Source organism: Bombina bombina, chromosome 9, assembly GCF_027579735.1.
Source record: "Bombina bombina isolate aBomBom1 chromosome 9, aBomBom1.pri, whole genome shotgun sequence".
In the NCBI taxonomy this organism is placed as follows: domain Eukaryota; kingdom Metazoa; phylum Chordata; class Amphibia; order Anura; family Bombinatoridae; genus Bombina; species Bombina bombina.
In genome coordinates this window covers 184,106,771-184,128,704 of record NC_069507.1, presented here as the reverse complement: position 1 = coordinate 184,128,704, position 21,934 = coordinate 184,106,771, and the positions used below count along the sequence as shown (strand labels likewise).

Genomic DNA, 21,934 nt, shown 5'->3' with positions numbered 1-21,934 from the left:
GTAATCCAATCCTCAGCTCCGATGTAATACCATGTAAAAGAAAAAGAGAAAAAGGCGCACAGGGCCAAACTCAAGTGAAGTTTTTTTTTACAAGTGGATACACACATAAAAAAATAACACTTACAAGATTCGCAAGTGCTTAAAACATATCTGTTGAGCACCGTGTTAACATCAGCTAGTCCTCCACACCAGGTTTAGATCGATATCTTCAGGCACGGTATCCGGAACCCCTGCACTGCTTATACTGCCTCATGAAGAAGCCCGACCGCTGATCGGGGGAAACGCGTTAGGCTATATAGGAGCGAGTGTTTGATCAGCTGTCCAGACTCTCTACCCACGGCCACCAGTGCAGGGGTTCCGGATACCGTGCCTGAAGATATCGATCTAAACCTGGTGTGGAGGACTAGCTGCTGTGTTAACACAGTGCTCAACAGATATGTTTTAAGCACTTGCGAATCTTGTAAGTGTTATTTTTTATGTGTGTATCCACTTGTAATAAAAAACTTCACTTGAGTTTGGCCCTGTGCGCCTTTTTCTCTTTTTTCTTTTAGCTGGTTTTTGTAAACCCATTATCATTCTCCATGGGGGTGAGCAGTGCACAATGTTATCTATATGACACACATGAACTAGTACTGTCTGGACTTAGTGCAAGATTGTAAAAATCTAAACAAAAAAAGCACTGTGATAAGGGGCAGCCTGCTGGCAAAGCAGGCAATCTTAGAGATTATAAAGTATATTAATATAACATTGTTGGTTATGCAAAGCTGGGGAATGGGTAGTAAAGGTTTTATGAGTAAAGAGGGAGAGATATAAGGAGAGGCAAGATAGATTTTGGTATAATCAGCATATAAGTGGTACTGGAACCCAAAGGAGGATATAAGTTTTCCAAGTGAGGGGCCCCAGACTGAGCCTTGTGATACTCAATAACTGTGGGAACACTATGGGGGCGAGATTACATATGCGGCGCAGGCTTCACCGCAACTACTGAGACCCGCGCCACCCGTAATTTTACCTCGCAGATCGAGGAATCACATAAACCCCGCCGGCAGTTCATAAAGTGCCGTAAGTCGGATAAACTAGCAATGTCCAAAAATGTGCGTAAATACACATTTCTTCGAGTCGCCAGTGACTTACAGCACTTTAGATACTGCCGGCACCTAAGAAAATAAAAAAAATATGTAAAATCTCCCGTAAAAGTCTAACACGCCTTCCAAAAATAAACCTGACACGTAAAAACCCCTATATCCGCTTCCCCCAACATCGCAACTAATAATAAAAGTATAACCCCTAAATCTACACCCCCCCACAACGCAATATGCCTAATTAAACTATTAACTCCTAATCCGCCATTCACCCACATCACAATCTACCTAATAAAAGTATTAATCCCTAAATCCACCAACCCCAACATCGCAAACTACCTAATAAATGTATTAACCACTAAACCCCCAAAACTAATTTATTAACCCCTAAACCACCAAATCACAACACATCGCAATAAACCTAATTAACCTATTAACTCCTAAACGGCCAACCTCCGCACAATGCAAATAACTAATAAAATTACTAAGCCCCCTAACTTAACACCCCCTAAATTAACCCCAAATTACATACACTATTAAATTACAATAAAAAAAAAAAAATCCTAACAGTACTTGAAAAAAAGTTTAGATTTTCTCTTAAATCAGATTAAAAATAAATTTTATTTAATCTAAAATTACAAAAAATAAAAGTCTAATATTACAGAAAATAATAAGCCAAATTATCAAAAATAAAAAAATTAAACCTAATCCCTATGAACCCCCCAAAAAATAAAAACACCCCCTTATCTAAACTACCAATAGCCCTTAAAATGGCCTTTTGTAGGACATTGTCCTAAGTTAAACAGCTCTTTTAAATTAAAAAAAAACTAAGTTCCCCCTAACAGTAAAACCCCCCACCCACCAAACCCCCCCAAAATAAAAAACCCCAACACTAAAAAATCCTAAACTACCCTTTGCCCCTAAAGGGGCATTTTTATAGGCATTGCCCTTAAAAGGGCATTTAGCTCTTTTACTGCCCTTAAAAGGGCATTCAGCTGTTTTACAATTGCCCATTAAATCCCTAATCTAAAAAAAAACAAAAAAAAACACAAAAATAAGAAAAAACGCCTAAGTCTAACCCCCAGATAGGTACTCACGGTTCCCGAAGTCCGGAGGTGAAGTCTTCGAAGCGGCAACATCTTCTTCCATCACGGCGACCTCTTCTATTTTCATCCAGGAGCGCAGAACTGAAGACCGGCGACCGCGGAGCCATGGATCATGGAGGATCCTCTTCGTAAGATGAGCCAATAGGAATGCAAGGTACGCTATATTTAAACTCGTAACTTGAATTCAATATTCAGTGTGCGGCGGTGATCGTACGAAGAGGATCCTCCACACTCTATGGCTCCGCGGTCGTCTGTCTTCAGTTCCGCAGTCCTAGATGAAGGTAGAAGAGGTTGCCGCAATGGAAGATGATTTCACAGCTTGGAAGAAGACTTCACCGCCGGACTTCAGGAACCGTGAGTACCTATCTGGGGGTTAGACTTAGGCCTTTTTTTTTTCCAAAAAATTTCTTCTAAGACATGGCGAGTCCACAACGTCATCCCAATTACTAGTGGGATATTCAACTCCTGACCAGCAGGAGGGGGCACAGAGCACCCCAGCAAAGCTGTTAAAGGGATAGAAAAGTCCAAATTAAACTTGCATGATTCAGATAGAGCATGTCATTTTAGGACACTTTTAAATTCACTTCTATTTTCAAATATCCTCCGTTCTCTTATTATCCCTTGTTAAAAAATGAATATGCACATATCATACACTAGTGGGAGCTGCTGCTAATTGTTGCCTGCACACATTTGTCTCTTGTGATTGGCTAAATAGATATTTTCAGCTTCCCGTCAGTAGTGCAATGCTGTCCTTTCAGCAATGGATAACTAGAGAATGAAGAAAATTTGATAATAGAATTAAATTGGAAAGTTTTGATCTATCTGAATCATAAAATAAAATTTTGGGGTTTACTATCCCTTTAAGTGTAACTGCCTTACCCATAACCCTCAGTCATTCTCTTTGCCTCTGTCAATGGAGGTTGTGAAAAGTTGGTGTCTGAAGATTTTAATCCTTTTATGGGTACTTTTTTCTGCAAGCAAGGATTGGGGTCTAGCTGTGTCCATGTCAATCTCTTGAGTAAGAGTAGTGTTGGCTTTTAGCAGTTAAAAGGTGGCAAAGAAGTCTTTGCTTTACTTTTAACACTTTGCTACCTCTTTTTGGAAAGCCAGAGTTGGTTACTTTTCCCTACAGGTCCATGACAGGGAGCGTAGTGTCTGCCACACCTTGAGGATCAGCATCTTGAATGCAAATGGATCGAAGGTAAGTACTTTTGCCTTCTAGGTACAAAAGGGCTGCAGCACTTAAGAGGTTAATCCTCTTTTACTGATCTATTCTGGGACTTAATAATCCTTTTAATATAAGGATTCATTTTGGGGACACAGTTTTTACTTTTGGCACTTAATCTGTATGATGCAAATTGTGACTCAGGCTCAGGGATGTAAAGTTTATTATAAGGATGTGATTATTTATTATCGTATTTAATTCTTTTTTTCTCTATGGAACAATAAAGGAAATATGCTTTTAGACTGTATTATCAGAGGCGGTTCTGAATCTATGTGTAAGCGCAATATGCATAGCGCTGTGCAGAGGAAACTTCAATGGGTTGCTTTTACACTAAAATTAAAAAGGAGAAGCCGTAGTTTAAACTGTTAGTTTTTTTTGCTGCATTTTCTGAAGTATTGCGCAGTTTGTATTGCTCACGTGACCCTTACTTCTGGTTTTACGGAGCGGAGCTGTACAGATCGATAGCAATCTTTTTTTCTTCTGGCAGTTTAGAGGTTTTATTTTAGCAGTCCCTTATTAAAGTATAAAGGTAATACGGCAGCTTCTGTGAGGATTCAAGTTATCAGCAACTTCTGTGGAGGAAGTCTAACCAAGTAGAATTTTTCCTTTTTTCTAGTGGGATTTTTCCTTTTGGCTGGTAGGAGCCTCAGGAAATCTGAGGTGTTTTTCATTTATCAATACGACCTTATTGTTTTATTGTTGTTTTCCTCATATTTTATTTAGTTTTTTACTTGTCTAAAAACTAGTGGGACTTTTATTCCTTAGCATGGACTCTGAACAGGATCAGTCCATCTCTATGGATACATGTTTATTATGCTTAAAGGCCCAAATTGTTCTTCAAATGCAATTTTGTTCCTCTTGTTTAGCTAAAACTCTAACGAGAAGTTACTCCCTTATGAGCCAAATGTCTCTCAGGATAGTGCTGTGCGTGACATGCCTCCGCTTTCTCCTCAAACGTCCCAAGCCTTATTGGTTTCTCATACTGTGCCTTCTGTGTTTATTTACATGGGGATTTTGCCGCTCAGATTTCTTCTGCAGTAACTGCGGCTTTATTGGCTTTCCCTTCATTGGGTAAGCGTAAGAGAAAATATAATAATTTGGCTGATACTAAGGTTTCTGATTCTAGGACTGCATTAGCCACTCTTGCTCAGATGTCTGATGAGAAGAATACTTCAGTATCTTCTGAAGGTGAGATCTTGGACTCTCCGGTTACTATTGAAGGAGGTTCTAGCTACCTTGGACGACTCTGAATCTTCGGTTGCTGTCAACCCCAAGAAGTCCTCTAAACTTAAGATATTATGACTCCTTTACAACTGAGGATGTTTTTCCTGTTCCAGACAAGATGTCTGTGATTATAGCTCAGGAATGGGATAAGACAGGGGTTCCATTTACCCCTTTTCCTGTTTTTAAAAAGATGTTTCCTGTTGCTGACTCTTTTCGTGACTCATGGCGCACAGTTCCTAAAGTTGAAGGAGCTATCTCTACTCTAGCTAAAAGAACTACCATTCCTATAGAGAATAGTTGTTCTTTTAAGGATCCAATGGATAAAAAGCTAGAGGCTTACATAAAAAAGATGTACATCCATCGAGGATTACAATGGCATCCTGCGGCAAGTATTGCTACTGTAGTGGGAGCAGCATCTTATTGGTGCGATGCCTTGTCTGATAAAACTGAGGAAACTTCAATAGAGGAGATCCAAGATAGGATCAAAGCTCTTAAATTGACTAATTCCTTTATTAGCGATGCTAACATGCAATTAATTGGTCTGGGAGCTAAGATGTCTAGCTTTACAATTCTAGCCCGCAGGGCTCTGTGGTTAAAATCCTTGTCGTCCGATGTCTCTTCTAAGGACAAACTTTTGGGTTTACCTTACAAAGGAAAGACTCTGTTTGGATCTGGTCTTGCAGAAATTATTTCAGAGATTACAGGTGGAAAGGGATCTTTCCTACCTCAGGACAAGAAAAATAGACCTGGAGGTCGTCAGACCTCTAATTTTTTGTTCCTTTCGTAACTTTAAGGGACAAAATTCATCTTCATCTTCTAAACTAGATCAACCCAAATCTTCTTGAAAATCCAACCAGCCCTGGAACAAGGGAAAACAAAACAAGAAGCCTTCTGCTGACTCTAAATCAGCATGAAGGTTCCGCCCCTGATTCCATTGTGGATCAGGTGGGGGGCAGGCTTTCTCTTTTTCGTCAAGCCTGGGTACGCAATGTCCAAGACCCTTGGGCAGTGGACATAGTATCTCAGGGTTACAAAATGGGATTCAAGTCTTGCCCTCCAAGGGGCAGATTTCTTCTGTCAAGACTATCCTCAAACCAAATAAAGAAGGAAGCCTTCTTAAACTCCGTAAAAGACCTATACTCTCTGGGAGTTATTGTTCCTGTTCCTCTAGCAGAGCAGGGTCTAGGATTCTATTCAAATCTATTTGTGGTTCCCAAAAAGGAGGGAACTTTTCGGCCCATTTTAAACCTCAAATGCCTTAACAAATTCCTCAGGGTTCCGTCCTTCAAGATGGAAACTGTTTGTTCCATTCTGCCTTTATTACAGGAAGGTTAGTTTATGACGACCTGAAGGACGCATACCTTCATGTTTCCATACACAGGGAACACCATCAGTATCTGAGGTTTGCCTTTCTGGACAAACGCTTTCAATTTGTTGCACTTCCATTTAGTCTGGCCACGGCTCCCAGAATATTCACAAAGGTTCTGGGGGCGCTGTTGGCTGTGATCAGATCCCATGGAATTGCTGTGTGGTGCCTTATCTGGACGACATCTTGGTTCAGGCGTCATCTTTTCAACTAGCCCAATCTCATACAGAGATGCTGTTGTCTTTTCTACGTTACCATGGGTAGAAGGTGAATTTGGAAAAAAGTTCTCTTGTTCCTTCTACCAAAGTGTGTTTCCCAGGGACTCTAATAGATTCGCTGTCCATGAAACTTTTTCTGACGGAGGTCAGAAAGGACAAGATTCTGGCTTCCTGTCTCTCTCTCCATTCTGCATTTCATCCATCGGTGGCCCAATGCATGGAGGTTGGTGGCATCCATGGACATAATTCCCTATGCTCAGTTCCATCTACAACCGTTGCAGCTTTGTATGCTCTGTCAATGGAACAGAGATCATTCAGATTTATCTTAAAGGATAAATCTGGACCCTCTAACGAGAGACTCTCTCTCTTGGTGGGTGTCACAGGAACATCTGTCTCTGGGCACTTGCTTCCTGAGATCTTCCTGGGAAAATTGTGACTACAGATGCCAGCATGTCAGGCTGGGGAGCTGTTTGGGGCCCTCTAAAAGCTCAGGGCCTGTGGTCTCGGGAAGAGTCCTCTCTTCCCATAAACATTTTGGAGTTGAGAGCTATCTTCAATGCCCTATTAGCGTGGCCTCAACTGGCGTTTAATTAGTTTATAAGATTTCAATCGGTCAACATCACCTCAGTGGCTTACATCAATCACCAGGGAGGGACTCGGAGTTAGCCATGAAGGAGGTAACTTGAATTCTGCTGTGGGCGGAAGCCCACGATTGTCTCCTATCTGCCATCCACATTCCAGGAGTGGACAATTGAGAGGCAGATTTTCTGAGCAGACAGACTTTTCATCCCAGGGAGTGGGCTCTCCATTCAGAAGTGTTCTCTCTGCTAACCCTCAAGTGGGGGGTTCCGGAATTGGATCTCATGGCCTCCCACCAAAACGCCAGGGTTCCAAGGTACGGTTCAAGGTCAAGAGATCCTCCGGCTGTTCTGATAGATGCTCTAGCGGTTCCTTGGAGGTTTTCTCTGGCTTATCTGTTTCCTCTGTTTGCTCTCCTTCCACGAGTCATTGCTCATATCAAACAGGAGAGAGCATTAGTGATTCTAATAGCTCCGGCATGGCCTCGCTGGATCTGGTTTGCGGATCTGGTAAGGATGTAATATCTACCTTCTTGGAGGTTACCTCAGAGGAAGGATCTTCTAATTCAGGGTCCTTTTCTTCATCCAAATCTAGATTCTCTGAAGCTGACTGCTTGGAGCTTGAACGCCTAGTTCTGTCTAGACGTGGGTTTTCTGAAGCGGTCATTGACACTATGATTCAGGCTCGAAAACCGGTTACTCTCAAGATTTACCATAAGATATGGCGTAAATATCTTTTATTGGTGCAAATCTAAGGGGTTCTCCTGGAGCCGGGTGAGGATTCCCAGAATTTTGTCTTTTCTTCAGGATGGACTGGATAAGGATTTATCGTTTAGTTCTCTAAAGGTTCATATTTCAGCATTATCTATCCTCTTGCACAAACGTCTGGCAGACCTACCAGATATTCAAGCCTTTGTACAGGCCCTAGTTAGAATCAGGCCTGTGTTTAAGCCTGTTGCTCCTCCATGGAGCCTTAATTTATTTCTTAAAGTTTTACAGCAGGCTCCGTTTCAGCCTATTCATGTTGTTGACATAAAATTGTTATTGTGGAAAGTTTTGTTTCTTGTTGCCATCTCTTCCGCTCGCAGAGTGTCTGAGTTTTCTGCTCTGCATTGTGATTCCCCCACCTTATTTTTCATGCTGATAAGGCGGTCCTTCGTACTAAATTGGGGTTTCTCCCTAAGGTAGTATTGGATCAAAACATTAATCAGGAAATTGTTGTTCCTTCTCTTTGTCCTAATCCTTCTCAAAAGGAACATCTTTTGCATAACTTGGATGTTGTGCAGGCTTTAAAATTTTACTTACAAGCTACTAAAGAATTTCGACAATCTTCTGCCCTGTTTGTTGTTTTCTCTGGAAAGTGTAAGGGTTAGAAGGCCTCTTCTACCTCTCTGTTTCTCTGGTTGAGAATTTTGATTCGTTTATCTTATGAGATTGCTGGACAGTAGCCTCCTGAGCGAATTACGGCTCATTCCATAGGGCTGTATCCTTGTCTTGGGCTTTCAAAAATGAAGCTTCTGTGGAACAGATTTGCAAGGTGGCAACATGGTCCTCTCTGCATACTTTTTCCAAATTCTACAAATTTGATACTTTTGCCTCGGCCGAGGCTTCTTTTGGGAGAAAGGTTCTTCAAGCGGTGGTGCCTTCTGTCTTGGTCCTCCTACCTTTTTCTCCCTCTGTGTTCATTCTGTGTCCTTTAGCTTGGGTATTGGTTCCCACTAGTAATTGGAATGATGTCATGGACTCTCCATGTCTAAGGAAAAAAAACAAAATTAATGCTTACCTGATAAATTTCTTTCTTTCTGGACATGGAGAGTTCACGACCCCACCCTTTTTTAATTATAATTTGGCAGTTTTTTTCTGTGTAAACTTCAGGCACCTTTTAACCCTTGTGTTTCTTCCTTTTTCCATTTCCTTCGGCTGAATGACTGGGGGCTATGGGTAAGGCAGTTACACTTAACAGCTTTGCTGGGGTGCTCTTTGCCTCCTCCTGCTGGCCAGGAGTTGAATATCCCACTAGTAATTGGAATGACGTTGCGGACTCTCCAGGTCTGGAAAGAAAGAAATTCATCGGGTAAGCATAAATTTTGTTTTTAGATTAGGGATTTAATGGGCAATTGTATAAGAGCTGAATGCCCTTTAAAGGGCAGACGAAGAGCTGAATGCCCTTTTAAGGGCAATGCCCATACAAATGCCCCTTTAGGGGCAATGGGTAGTTTAAGATCTTTTAGTGTTAGGTCTTTTTATTTTGGGGGGTTTGGTGGGTGGGTTGTTTTTACTGTTTAGGGGGAACTTAGTTTTTTTTTTTAATGTAAAAGAGCTGTTTAACTTAGGACAATGCCCTACAAAATGCACTTTTAAGGGCTATTGGTAGTCTAGTTTAGGGGGTGTCTTTATTTCATAGGGATTAGGTTTATTATTTTCTGTTATGTTAGACTTTTTTATTTTTTGTAATTTTAGATTAATTTAAACAGTTTTTTTATTTTTAAAGTAATGTTAGTTTTTTTTTTAATTTTAATTGTAATTTAGTATTTTTTTATTTTAGGTAATTGGGGTTAATTTAGGGGGTGTTAGGCTAGGGGGCTTAGTAATTTAATTAGTTTGCGTTGTAGGGGTTAATCTACTTTATTAGGTAGTTTGCGATGTGGGTGAATGGCGGATTAGGGGTTAATAGTTTAGGCTTATTGCGATATGGGGGTTCGGCGGATTAGGGGTTAATATACTTTATAAGTTATTGCGGTGGGGGATTGCGGTTGACAGGTAGATATTGCGCATGCGTTGGGTGTTAGTTAATATTTTCAGGGAGTTACAGTGCTCACATTTTCAGCGTAAGGCTTGCTGCGTCTGCCTATGTGTGGCGAGGTAAAAATGGAATAAAATTTCTCAATTTTCACCGCGTAAGTCAGTGCACTGAATATGTGAAACCAATTTGTGACGCTTATGAGAGTAAAATTTGCTGCCGACGGGTGAAATATATACGTGCCGTGTGTGTGTATGTATATATAGATATATATATATGTATGTGTGTGTGTGTGTATATATATATATATATATATATATATATATATATATATGTGTGTGTGTATATATATATATATATATATATATATATATATGTGTGTGTGTGTATATATATATATATATATATATATATATATATATATATGAGAGAAAAACCTAACTAAACACCAGCGTTTCCAGCTTTTGAGGGCGACGCCACATATGTAATCTCCCCCTATAATTTTAATAATTCCTACTCTACCTGAAACTAACACAGGAAGATGCAGACATTTCTTTAAGGTGCCCTCTGCTTTCAAGATAAGGGGTGAGATATTTAGTTTATACTAAAGGGAAGGGTTTCTAGCTATCTGCATAACTAAACATGTAAAAGAACATGGTACTTCTTTAAATTGCAGAATTTTCTGCATTTTCAATCCAGAGAAACCACCAAATTGTTCAATCGTTTCCATAATTATAGGGATGGATGACGCATACAAGGAAAGTTTAAACTTAGAGTTCTGTATTTGAATAGCCTCCTTTCCTTTTAAATGAGGTTAAACAGCCAGATTTTTTTATGAGTCAGATATAAAGGTCCATTTATCAAAGTGTGTAAGCTGCTTTAGAACCCTTACGGGCCATCCAACCACAGCTTCTTAACGTCTCTGCTACCTCAGAGGTAGGGGAGTTCAAACACCCAAAACTCATTCAGGGGGATTGACAGTCCCTGCTCGCGTGTGATTGGTTGTGGGCAGGAGGTTGGCACTGCACAAGAAAATACTTGCCAATGTTAAATTCGGGGCAGTGGATGTATAGAGTCCACTACCTGCTTGCCACAATCTTGGTGCAGACAGGTTTGAAAATCCATGATTTCATAATTGGGCTCAAAACATGCAATTTAAAAAATAAATTAAAAATTCTAGTTTATTTCATTTTCATTGTGTGCTATGTTGAAGAGGATACCTAGATAGGTAATGTCCCCATGTCTGGAGAACTATATGACAGCAGTTTTGCATCATTGTTTTTTCACAATGTATACCATTGTTAAAAGCAAAAGCCAAGCTGTTGCCAATTAGTGCACACTTCTAAGCCTACCTACCTGCTTTTTACTTCTATCTGAATCATGATTACACTCCACATATCAATATTCAAAGTGTTGTAATATGTACTGTTAAAATCTATATTTATTTAAATATATCAGCTTTTGCCAGTAGTTTTTTTTATATACAAGGCATTATTTCTTACAGTTGATCTCCTTGGTCTACTGAAATGGCGATCGAATACAAATTTACTGCAACAAAATTTACGCCAGTTAATGAAGGTTGACGGAGAAGAAGTTGTAAAGGTAAACAATACAATTTTACTTCTTTGTCTGAGAATTATAGGCATGTGGATTGAGAAGTATACAAGAAAGAATACCTCCGCCCCACAACAAATAAAATACCATCTTGCACAAGAAAATAGTTTTATTTAAATGTTTCAATAAAGTAACTGCTCTTGCTATAGCCTAATTCCACCTAAGAAATTGAGTGAATAAAAAATTAACAGCTGAAACAAAGATCTGTCTTCAAATGCTCTGCTGTTGTCATAAAAATAAAACCGTGCAAACGCTGATCACAGAGGAGGAATTAAATAAAGATAAAAAAAAGCTTTAGATTTTTCCAAAGCAAAAACGCTCAACAAAAATAGTGCAAGTAATCTCTGTGAAAACAGTTTTACTGTTTTCTTTGATATCAAAGTCAAGCTCTAGATTATATTTTTTAGTTATTTGATGTTGCTAACCACATATACTATTTAGTGTTTGTTTCATAAACAGAAGTTTTCTTTTTAAGCAATCTCTATTAGAGGCCATAAATACAGCATCACCCTTATTGTACTGATCTGTGACATGAAAGTTTAACAATATTCTCTGCTAAATAGAACTTGATAAACATAATAAAAAATACATGTAATGTAATTCAATATTTAACCTGTTTCCTGGCATTTTATTTTAAACAATTTATCCCTTCCGCAACCCCTTCAGCACCTGCTTCTCTGTAAAGCAAAATGGGATTGTTATAAATAGGTACAGACCTCCCAACTGTCCCTATTTGAGAGGAACAGTCCCTGATTCTTAGCTCTGTTCCTCTGAGATGGCCATATGTCCCTCTTTGAAGAATTTCCCTTAGCCCCACCCATGGAATACACAGAAACACCTACAAACTGCCCTGACAAACCCACATACCATCCAGAAACACCCAAAATCCTGCCCACTAACCACCCATGGTCCCTCCCCTCCTAACAGGGCTCCACCAAAATGGAGACGGACTCTCTATCATCCTCCTGTGTCCCTCATACTCATCCACAACAGGAGGTATGAAGTGCTTACAGTATATGTGCAAGGCTAAAAGCATAAGAGCTTTATTGTTCCGTGCCTCGGGGCATGAATGAGTGTGATCCTTTCCAAGTATAACATGGAAGGAAAGCAGCTACATGTTTAAAGAGAGAGGTCAAAAATGAAATGTGCATATGTGCATTTCAATTTGAAATAGAAACATTTTTGCAATATTCTATGCATCTAATAAAAGTTATTCCCGTTTTTCTGCGGCATACTAACATATCCTGTAAAATCCCATGCCTCACTATTCATACACCATGCTTGCTCAAGAGAGCTGGCTGTGATGTGTATTGCTTCTGAAGATGTCATTTATGTGACACAAGCTACTGCGGGCCCTCTGAGAAGGTGTGGTGTTTACATACTGGTGTACTAGCCCTCACAGATATATACGTATGTTAATGAGAGTATATTGCAAAAATGCTTCCATTTAAAACTTAAATGCACCCATACACATTTTAATTTTGACCTTTCTAACCCAAACATTATAGCAGGTTTTTAGTATATTTGTTAATTTGATAGTTTATCCTATTGAAGGTCTGTACCCTAAATAACAATATTTTCATTTACCTAGATATTTACACTGTAAACATCCTTTGGTGACTTTTTATCAATACCATTGGTTTAACCGCATTCATGACAGGGGCAAATGTTCACGATCGGAACAAAGTTATGAAGTAAACATATGCAGGACACAGGAAGTCACGTTATTGTCAATAAGGTCATGTGACTTCAACGCTGGGATCGGATCATGGGGGACTACCTACTATGCTAGGCACTTCCCCCTAGTCCAATTTATTTGTTTCCAAGAAGCAGGAGGGAGCAGGACTATGGAAAAAGTTAGGACGTTGCATGTGGTCCTAACAATGGTAAAGCCCAGTGCTTTTAGGACGGCATGGAACGTCCTTACGGAGCATGGGGTTAAACTATGTGTATGTTTGGGTCAACAAATAAGGAGTTTAAATGTGAAAATATAGCATTCTTAAATGTACCTCTATTGCTCTTCACCATTAAAGCTGAGGTTCTATGCTTACTGATTTTGTAATGAAATAAATGTATTTAGTTTAGCTGCTATCAATGCTTCATTTACAGTTTAAGACTATTCTTATTATATTATTATTATTATTGTACATTATTTATAAAGCACCAACAAATTCTGCAGCGCTGGCCATGTTTACAAATGATAATGATGATACACTATTTGTAAGAGAAGACACAATTTATCAAACAAATATAGGAGGAATTGAGGGGCCTATTCCCGTGGGAATTTATAATCTAGAAGATGTCTTGAAGATTCCAAAGTGTTTGTTATAAACCATGAAAATATGCAAATATAATAATATTCAAGAGCTGAAATCTTCCCAATCCATATGCAACAATTCTTGTACTAGAGTTTGCAAGCGTTGCTTACAAGATACTTATGAAAGACATTACTCTTGACAGAGTAAACCTGGCAGTTTTGGGGTTTTTCTTTCCTTGCTTTTTCTAATGGCCAATTTGGTTATTCAGTTTTTGCAGGACACATTGGATGCACTTTTCAACATCATAATGGAAAATTCTGAGAGTGAAACCTTTGATATTTTGGTATTTGATGCATTGGTAAGTTGTTGTCCCCCCCCCCCCAAACAATTATATAACCTGTTTTAACATCTCATAAAAAAAATTGCAATTTTGTAATTTGCATTTTGACATAAATATGCACAAGCACGTTACATTCTATTACACGTTACCTTTATTCCTCCAGCTTTTCCAAATATGCCGGTATCTCATAATGTTTTAGGCCAGTCCTATAGTCTAAATCTTATGGAAGAATAGGTTTTGAATTTCAGGTGGCTTTAAAGGGACATTCTAGCGCACAAAGTACATGCTCTAATTCGAAAGTGTGTGTACTTTTTTTGTACTATTGAGGCGTTAAAACTGTGTGTTTAACCTTCACAAATAGGTTAAACACGCAGTTAAACTTCTTCTGGGAGCCTCAAATGTTACTGCTGCCGAGCTGAACATAATTAATTGTGAGGTTGTGCGACTTCTGCATTTAGCGTTTTCCTGCTCTGGTTCAGCAGTGCTATTTGACTTTAAAGTGGGATTTTAACTATATGAAGTGAGACGTTTCTGCCTTTTTTCCACTTGTTTTACCTTATCCATTCAATTGCACAATTACACAACCTTCCCTTACTTTTTTCTCTATCCATATTTACTTTCAACTTCTAATGCGCACGCTAACCCGCGCATGTTAAAGTTTACTTCTGGCGGTGTTTGATACAATATTTGTAAAAGCGCTAAATAGAGCACCACTTGTAATTTAGCACTTAGTGTTAATGCCACTTTATCATCATCTGCATTGAGGCAGTTAAAGTATTCTCGTCCACATTAATTGTTTTGTGCGGAGAATGACACTGTTTTTATCAGATATTTTAGATTCATTGTTATTGGTCGCCTGCAGATGACCACAATAAAACCGGTGACCACCTGCAACAGGAAATTTTATCTGAGGGGGAGAACTAACGGAGCCTTTATCCCCAAAACCCTATTTTTTTACCTACATAGATAAAACATAAAGAAGAGAACAAGGGTCTCGTAGCCCTAAACAGCAGTTGTCCTCTCCCCTGGCTGCACATTGATTATGTTTATATCTCTGATCTCACAACCTGCTCATTGTGACTATTATTGTCTGCTCAGTAATGTCTCCTCCTCCTCCTCCCATTACAAAGCTCCCTATTGGCTAACATCTTCTCACCCAGTTGCCTCGCACCTCTAGAGCATTTTACCTTTAGGTATCTGTCAAGCCCACTCTCTAATGACATTTATCTATTATCTGAGAAATCACTTTCTCAAATAAGTATTTTAACAGAAGAGCTATGTGAATACCTATCTCTGTCACTTTGTCATATGCTCATCAGCGTTCTCCACAGATATGTTTGCGAGCCGGGGGGGGAATTATTGGGGGCAATATGCTTTACAATATTATAGCTAGGTATGAGCATTTGTGCCGTAATGAATCGGATCACATTCCCAAGCTACTTTCGTCTCTTTCCGGAGGCGGATTTATTCCTGTGAAAATACAACACACTGAGATCTGATTTTGTATAGATTTCAGTAGGCTGCACTTGCTCCAAGTATGCTCCAAAAAGAGCAGAATATGGCTTGCGGCTGCCTTCTTCATGATTTGTTACATCACAAATGCACATACCTAATTCTAACGTTTTCTGTTATTTATTAAGCTATACAAAACACAGATTAATTGCACAAATTATCATAAAATCAATTTATGTTACATTATGCACAACCATATTATAAACAACCATTGAAAACTTTTAATAATAGCTAATTTTAAGTAAAATTAGCTAGGTGCTGCATTAGCTAAATAGGCATTGTGTAGAACACTGTACTTAATATTTTCATTTCTGAACCTTCCCTACTGATAATTTGACTAGAAGCGTCATATAGCAGGGACCTTATTTTCATGGTGTTCTGTGAAGTTCAACCCTATACATGTTAAGATTTAACTAAGATTCTTGCATATATACTCACTCACACATATACTTACATTCACACATATACTTACATTTGTATATAAATACATATAATTATACAACCTACATGCATTTTGCTAACTTTATTTTTAATGTTTCAGGTATTTATTATTGGTCTCATTGCCGACAGAAAGTTTCAGCACTTTAATCCAGTTTTGGAGACTTACATTAAGAAGCATTTCAGTGCAACATTGGCATACACGTATGTAAATAAATTTTTCTCATAAATATAGGAAAAAATGATTTGTGAATGGACCTGTACATTCATTTATTACTTTTATATTTTTTCAAATTTGTTACAGAAAATTTCCCATTTAGGAGTGCATTTTACTGGTTTAGACACACGGTGGTCTAAGGTTGATAGTCTTAAATTTACATGACATTTTTTGTTACTATAATACTATACTATATGTATGAGTAATTTTACATTGTTTCCTTAAGATGTTATATATACTGTGTGTGTATATATGTGTGTATGTATGTATATGCATATATATATTGAGAGAGAGACTTTTTTCCTTCTTAATATGAGGAAAGTCCACGTCTTCATTCCTTACTTGTGGGAAATACTAAACCTGGCCATCAGTAGGAGGCAAAGCCACCCAAGCCAAAGGCTTAAATACCTCCCCCACTTCCCTCATCCCCCAGTCATTCTTTGCCTTTCGTCACAGGAGGTTGACAGAGAAGTGTCAGAAGGTACGGAGTAGTTCCTAATGGAGGGTATCTACCCTTCGGAATGGACACTGGCGTTTTAAGTTGTCTTGTCAGCCTCTCAGTGAGAGCATTGACGAATGTTAGAGTCTGGAGATGTAGGGAGAGTCTTTCTGTGAACCCATCCAGACTTGTATTAACAGCTCCTTAAGCAATCAGTGTTGACAAGTTTCACTGCCTGCTTTTTTCACTCAAGTCCATTTCAGGAGCGATGCTGCAAGACTGTCAAACTTGAGAGGCTGTGTTTCTGTACCACGGCATAGATTCCGGTAAGATAGTTTCATTTTATACACTTATGATAACGCAAGAAGACAGGGTCACAGTGTGGCTCCTTTTATCTGTATGGAATCAAGGGATAATATCTCAGGAAGGGGTTTATTGAACGGGGGAATTAATCACATAATGTAAATATTGTGTTTATGCTGCGACATGTGTGAGATGAGGCTCAGGCAGATGTTGGAACGTACAGTTTACTTTTATTTTGATTTAGCTGTGCAGCGTGTTAGGCTTAGCGCACTTTTAGCTGCAGTAGGGGCGGTCCTGTGTGGTGCACCACAAGACTAGGTGTGGTCACACTGATCTTCTCTTCTCTCTGTCCATGCGGTTTACCAGAGACAAAGTGGTTTCTCTGTTGGGCCTGGGTCATAGGAGGTGGTGAGTGCCCCAGCCATTGGGGGTATAAGGGTGCCATTTTTATTTTTCTATTGTCCATTTTATAAGCGCAAGCTAAGGAGGACTCTAATACGTTAGAGGGTACTCCCTCTTTACCGAAATCTAATGCCTGTCTATATTGTGAGGAGGCCACGGTATACCCGCCTGCTCAATTATGTTCTACATACCTTGATAAAGTAATTATATCAAAGAAAGCTAATATGTTTAGTACTACTGAGTCATCCACCTCTGAGGAGTCTCCGTCCCGTGAGGTGCGCACCCTACAGTCATCTCCTAATACACATGCAGCTTCCCGTAACACTCCTTTTCCTCCATCTGGAAGGGTCCTTTTACCAACAGACTTTACTGAGCAGTTACAAACGGCAGTGTCTGCGGCCTTCAGTGCTTTTACCTCGCCCTGCTAAGCGAAAGCGAAAGGTCAAATATTGCTATCTTTCCCAGGGGTCATCTACTAGCTTATTGGATTTATCTGATACTAGATTATCGCTGATGAAGACACCTCTGATACTTCAGGGGATGCTCTTTCTGGGTTGGAATCTGCTGCCTCTAAGCCTCCAGCTGCGGAGGAACCAGACTTTAGATTTAGGATTGAACACTTTTGCTTTCTGCTGAAGAAAGTTTTGGCTACTTTGGAGGTTCCAGAACCTAAATTACCTAAGGAACCTTGTATTCCTAAATTATATGAGGTCTACGAGGACAGGGTTTTACCACAGACTTTCCCTGTTCCCGTTAAAAAGGCGAATATTATTAAAAACGAATGGGATAGACTTGGCTCTTCTTTTTCCCCCTCTTCTTTTAAGAAATTATTCCCGGTTCCGGACTCACAATTAGAGTTGTGGGATTCCGTCCCTAAGGTGGATGGCGCTATCTCCACTCTGGCTGAACGCATGACTATCCCGCTTGTGGATAGTTCGTTGTTTAAGGAGCTCATGGATAAAAAGCTTGAAACTCTATTAACAAAAATGTTTCAGCATACAGGATATTTGTTTCAACCGGCAGCAGCTGTCGCTGCAGTTGCTGGAGCGGCTGCCTACTGGTGCGACTCCTTATCTGAGTTGATCGAGGTGGAGGGTCCCCTCAACGAGATCCAGGAAATAATTAATGCCTTAAGGGTAGCTAATTCTTTTACTTGTGATGCAAATATGCAGATTATTCGCCTGAATGCCAAGGCTTCAGGTTTTTCTGTCCTAGCCCGTAGGGCACTCTGGCTAAAGTCTTGGTCTGCGGACATGACTTCAAAATCTAGACTTCTTTCCCTCCCATTTAAGGGAAAGATTATTTTTGTTCCAGGCTTGGACTCAGTCATCTCCATGGTTACTGGAGGCAAAGGTGCCTTTTTACCGCAGGATAAGAAGAACAAGCCTAAGTAACAAGGTCCTAATTTTCGTTCCAGTCGTTTGGATAAATCCCAACATCAGCAACCCTCTGGAAAGCCTGAGTAGTCCAAGGGAACTTGGAAGCCGACTCAGTCCTGGAATAAATCCAAGCAGAACAGGAAGCCCGCCGAGTCAAAGTCGGCATGAAGGAGCTGCCCCTGATCCGGCTCTGGATCTGGTAGGGGGCAGACTGTCACTCTTTTCAGAAGCTTAATTTGCGGAAGGACAGTTCATGACCACGATAGACCTGAAGGATGCATACCTTCACGTCCCTATACACAAGGAACAGGTCAAGTTCCTAAGATTTGCTTTCCAGGACCAGCACTTCCAGTTTATTGCTCTTCCGTTCTGGCTACTGCCCCAAGAGCCTTTACGAAGGTTCTGGGGGCTCTGCTTGCACTGGCCAGAACCAGAGGTATAGCAGTGGCGCCTTAGACGATATTCTGGTTCAAGCACCATCCTCTTCTTTAATCTCATGGATGGAAGATACATTTATAAAAGAGTTCACTTATTCCCAATACCAGGGTGGAATTCCTGGGTACGATAATAGATTCCATATCCATGAGGATATTTATTACAGACCACAGACGTTACAAGCCAGTTTCCAATGGTCTTGCCCTCCAGACCTCCTTAAGGCCCTCTGTGGTTTTGTGTATGGAGGGAATTGATCTCATGGTGTCCTGCATGGACATCATTCCTATTGCCAAATTCCATTTTGGACCTCTTCAGCTGTGCATGCTGAGACAGTGGAACAGCAATAATTCAGATCTGTCTCAACAGATGTCTCTGGACAACCGGTCAAGAGAATCGCTCTCCTGGTGGCTCTGTCCAGATCACCTGTCCTAAGGGACATCCTTCTTGAGACCATCCTGGGAGATTGTGACTACTTACGCAAGCCTCACAGGATGGGGAGCTGTTTGGGGTGCCAGGAAGGCACAGGACCTGTGGACTCGAGAGGAATCCCTCCTCCCAGTCAACATTTTGGAGCTTCGAGCGATCTTCAATGCTCTGAAGGCTTGACTTCTTCTGGGTTCGGCCCAGTTTCAGATTCCAATCGGACAACATAACCTCAGTGGTTTACATTTACCATCAGGGGGTAACAAGGACCTCCGCAGCAATGAGGGAAGTATCTCGAATTCTGGAATGGGCGGAGGCCCACAACTGCTCACTGTCAGCGATCCACATTCTGGGTGTAGACAACCTGGAAGCAGATTTTCTCAGCAGACAATCCTTTCATCCGGGGTAATGGTCTCTCCATCCTGATTTGTTTGCGGAGATTTGCAAAAGATAGGGGACGCCGGAGATGGATCTCATGGCATCCCGGCTCAATTCCAAGCTACCCAGATATGGGTCGTGGTCCAGGGATCCTCAGGCGGAGGTAATAGATGCATTAGCAGTACCTTGGAGGTTCAGTCTGATCTACATTTTCTGCCGTTACCACTTCTCCTTTGTGTAGTGGCCCGCATCAAACAGGAGCAAGCCTCAGTGATTTTAATTGCTACATCGTGGCCGTGGTGGATGTGCTTCGCGGATCTGGTAGGGATGTCCTCATCTCCTCCATGGAGGTTACCTTGTCGCAGGGATCTGCTAGTACAAGGTCTTTTTGTTCATCAAAATCTAGATTCTCTTAGGCTGACTGCGTGGAGATTGAATGCTTAGTCCTAGCTAAGAGAGGTTTCTCGGAGAGAGTTATTGATACTCTAATTCAAGTTTGTAAGCCGGTTACTCGTTGCATCTATCATAAGGTATGGAGGACCTACTTATTCTGGTGTGAAGAGCATGGATTCCCTTGGCATAAGGTCAGGGTTTCCAGAATTCTTTCCTTTCTCCAGGATGGTCTGGAGTAGGGCCTTTCTGCTAGCTCCCTTAAGGGACAAATTTCGGCCCTATCTGTTTTACTGCACAAGAGGCTCGCTGAGCTTCCAGATGTCCAGTCGTTTCTTCAGGCTCTGACTAGAATCAGGCCTGTGTTTAGATCTAGCGCTCCTCCTTGGAGTTTAAATCTGGTTCTTGAAGGTTTTCAGAAGGCTCTGTTTGAGTCTATGCATGTAGTTGACATTAAATTACTGTCTTGGAAGGTTCTTTTTCTACTGGTTATTGTCTCGGCGGGCAGAGTATTTGAGATGGCTGCCTTGCAATGTGAGCCTCCTTACCTAGTATTTCATGCTGATAAGGTAGTTCTTTGTACTGGTTTTGGTTTTCTTCCTAAGGTTGTTTCAGATCGTAACGTCAATCAGGAGATGGTGGTTCCTTCCTTGCGTCCAAATCCTCCTCCTTCGAAGGAGCGGTTACTTCATAATTTGGATGTGGTTCGGGCCTTGAAGTTCTATCTCCATTATTCAAAGGAGTTTAGACAGACTTCTTCTTTGTTTGTTTGTCTATTCTGGGAAGCGTAAGGGGCAGAAAGCCTTGTCCACTTCCTTGTCCTTTTGGTTGAGGAGTATTATTCGCAGCTTTTGCAAGGGCTGTGGTGCCCTCAGAATAGGATCCGCCTCTCTTTTTACCCTCCCTTTTCATTCAGTGTCCTCTAGAGCTTGCGTATATGTTTTCCACAATTAAGGAATGAAGCCATGTACTCTCCTTATATTAAGAAGGAAAACATGCTTACCAGATAATTTCCTTTCCTTCTGTATCAGGAGAGTCCACGGCCCCTGTCCGTAGTCTCCGTTGGGTGGACCTAAATTTTTGTTTTGTTTCTTCTGGCACCATTTATACCCTGATATTTCTCCTACTGTTTCTTGTTTCCTCTGCAGCATGACTGGGGGATGAGGGAAGTGGGGGAGGTATTTAAGCCTTTGGCTGGGGTGTCTTTGCCTCCCCCTGGTGGCCATGTTCAGTATTTCCCACAAGTAAGGAATGAAGCTAATACAGAAGGAAATTATCTTATAAGCATAATTTATGTTTGTCCCTTCTCTATATAGTATAGTATCTTACTTTTTCCCCCCAAATGTTGTGAAATTATAAATACTTATTGTTGTATCTGTGTATCTTACAGAAAATTAACTAAAGTATTAAAAAACTACGTGGAGAACTCTGACAAGCCAGTTTTTACTGACCAGTTATTTAAGGCAATGAAGGCTTTGGAGTACATCTTTAAATTTATTGTGAGATCCAGAATATTGTTTATTCAGTAAGTACTTTTGCTGCAGTTCATTTACTTGGTAATAAAATAACATGTAATATTATATTGTTTACATTCTGTGATGAAGATTATTTCTATGTATTATTTGTATTAAAACATACAATTATTTGCCAGACTGAGGACCTCACTGCATCAGTAAAATATCAGTATATCTGATATTTTCTTGTTTAAGAATTACTGAAGAGAACGCAAGGAGGGAGCTGGGAATAGGGCATTATGAGACTGCTAGTAAGTCCCTGCCTTCATTATGTAAACTCACTTAAAACAGTAGCACCCTGCCGGCAAAAGCATTTTGGGATTCAGCCCCTCTTTTTATCTTCCAGGTGGACT

The 21,934-nt window shown here is 40.3% G+C and overlaps 1 protein-coding gene across 1 annotated transcript in view; it reads left to right on the top strand.

Annotated features, from left to right (window-relative positions):
• Positions 1–21,934, top strand: part of DOCK1 (dedicator of cytokinesis 1) — an 827,740-nt gene that overhangs the window by 296,960 nt on the left and 508,846 nt on the right. The window contains exons 19-22 of the mRNA XM_053692513.1: positions 11,044–11,141; positions 13,680–13,769; positions 15,805–15,905; positions 21,458–21,592. Coding sequence (XP_053548488.1) covers positions 11,044–11,141; positions 13,680–13,769; positions 15,805–15,905; positions 21,458–21,592 — 424 coding nt within the window. The remainder of the gene's footprint in view (positions 1–11,043; positions 11,142–13,679; positions 13,770–15,804; positions 15,906–21,457; positions 21,593–21,934) is intronic.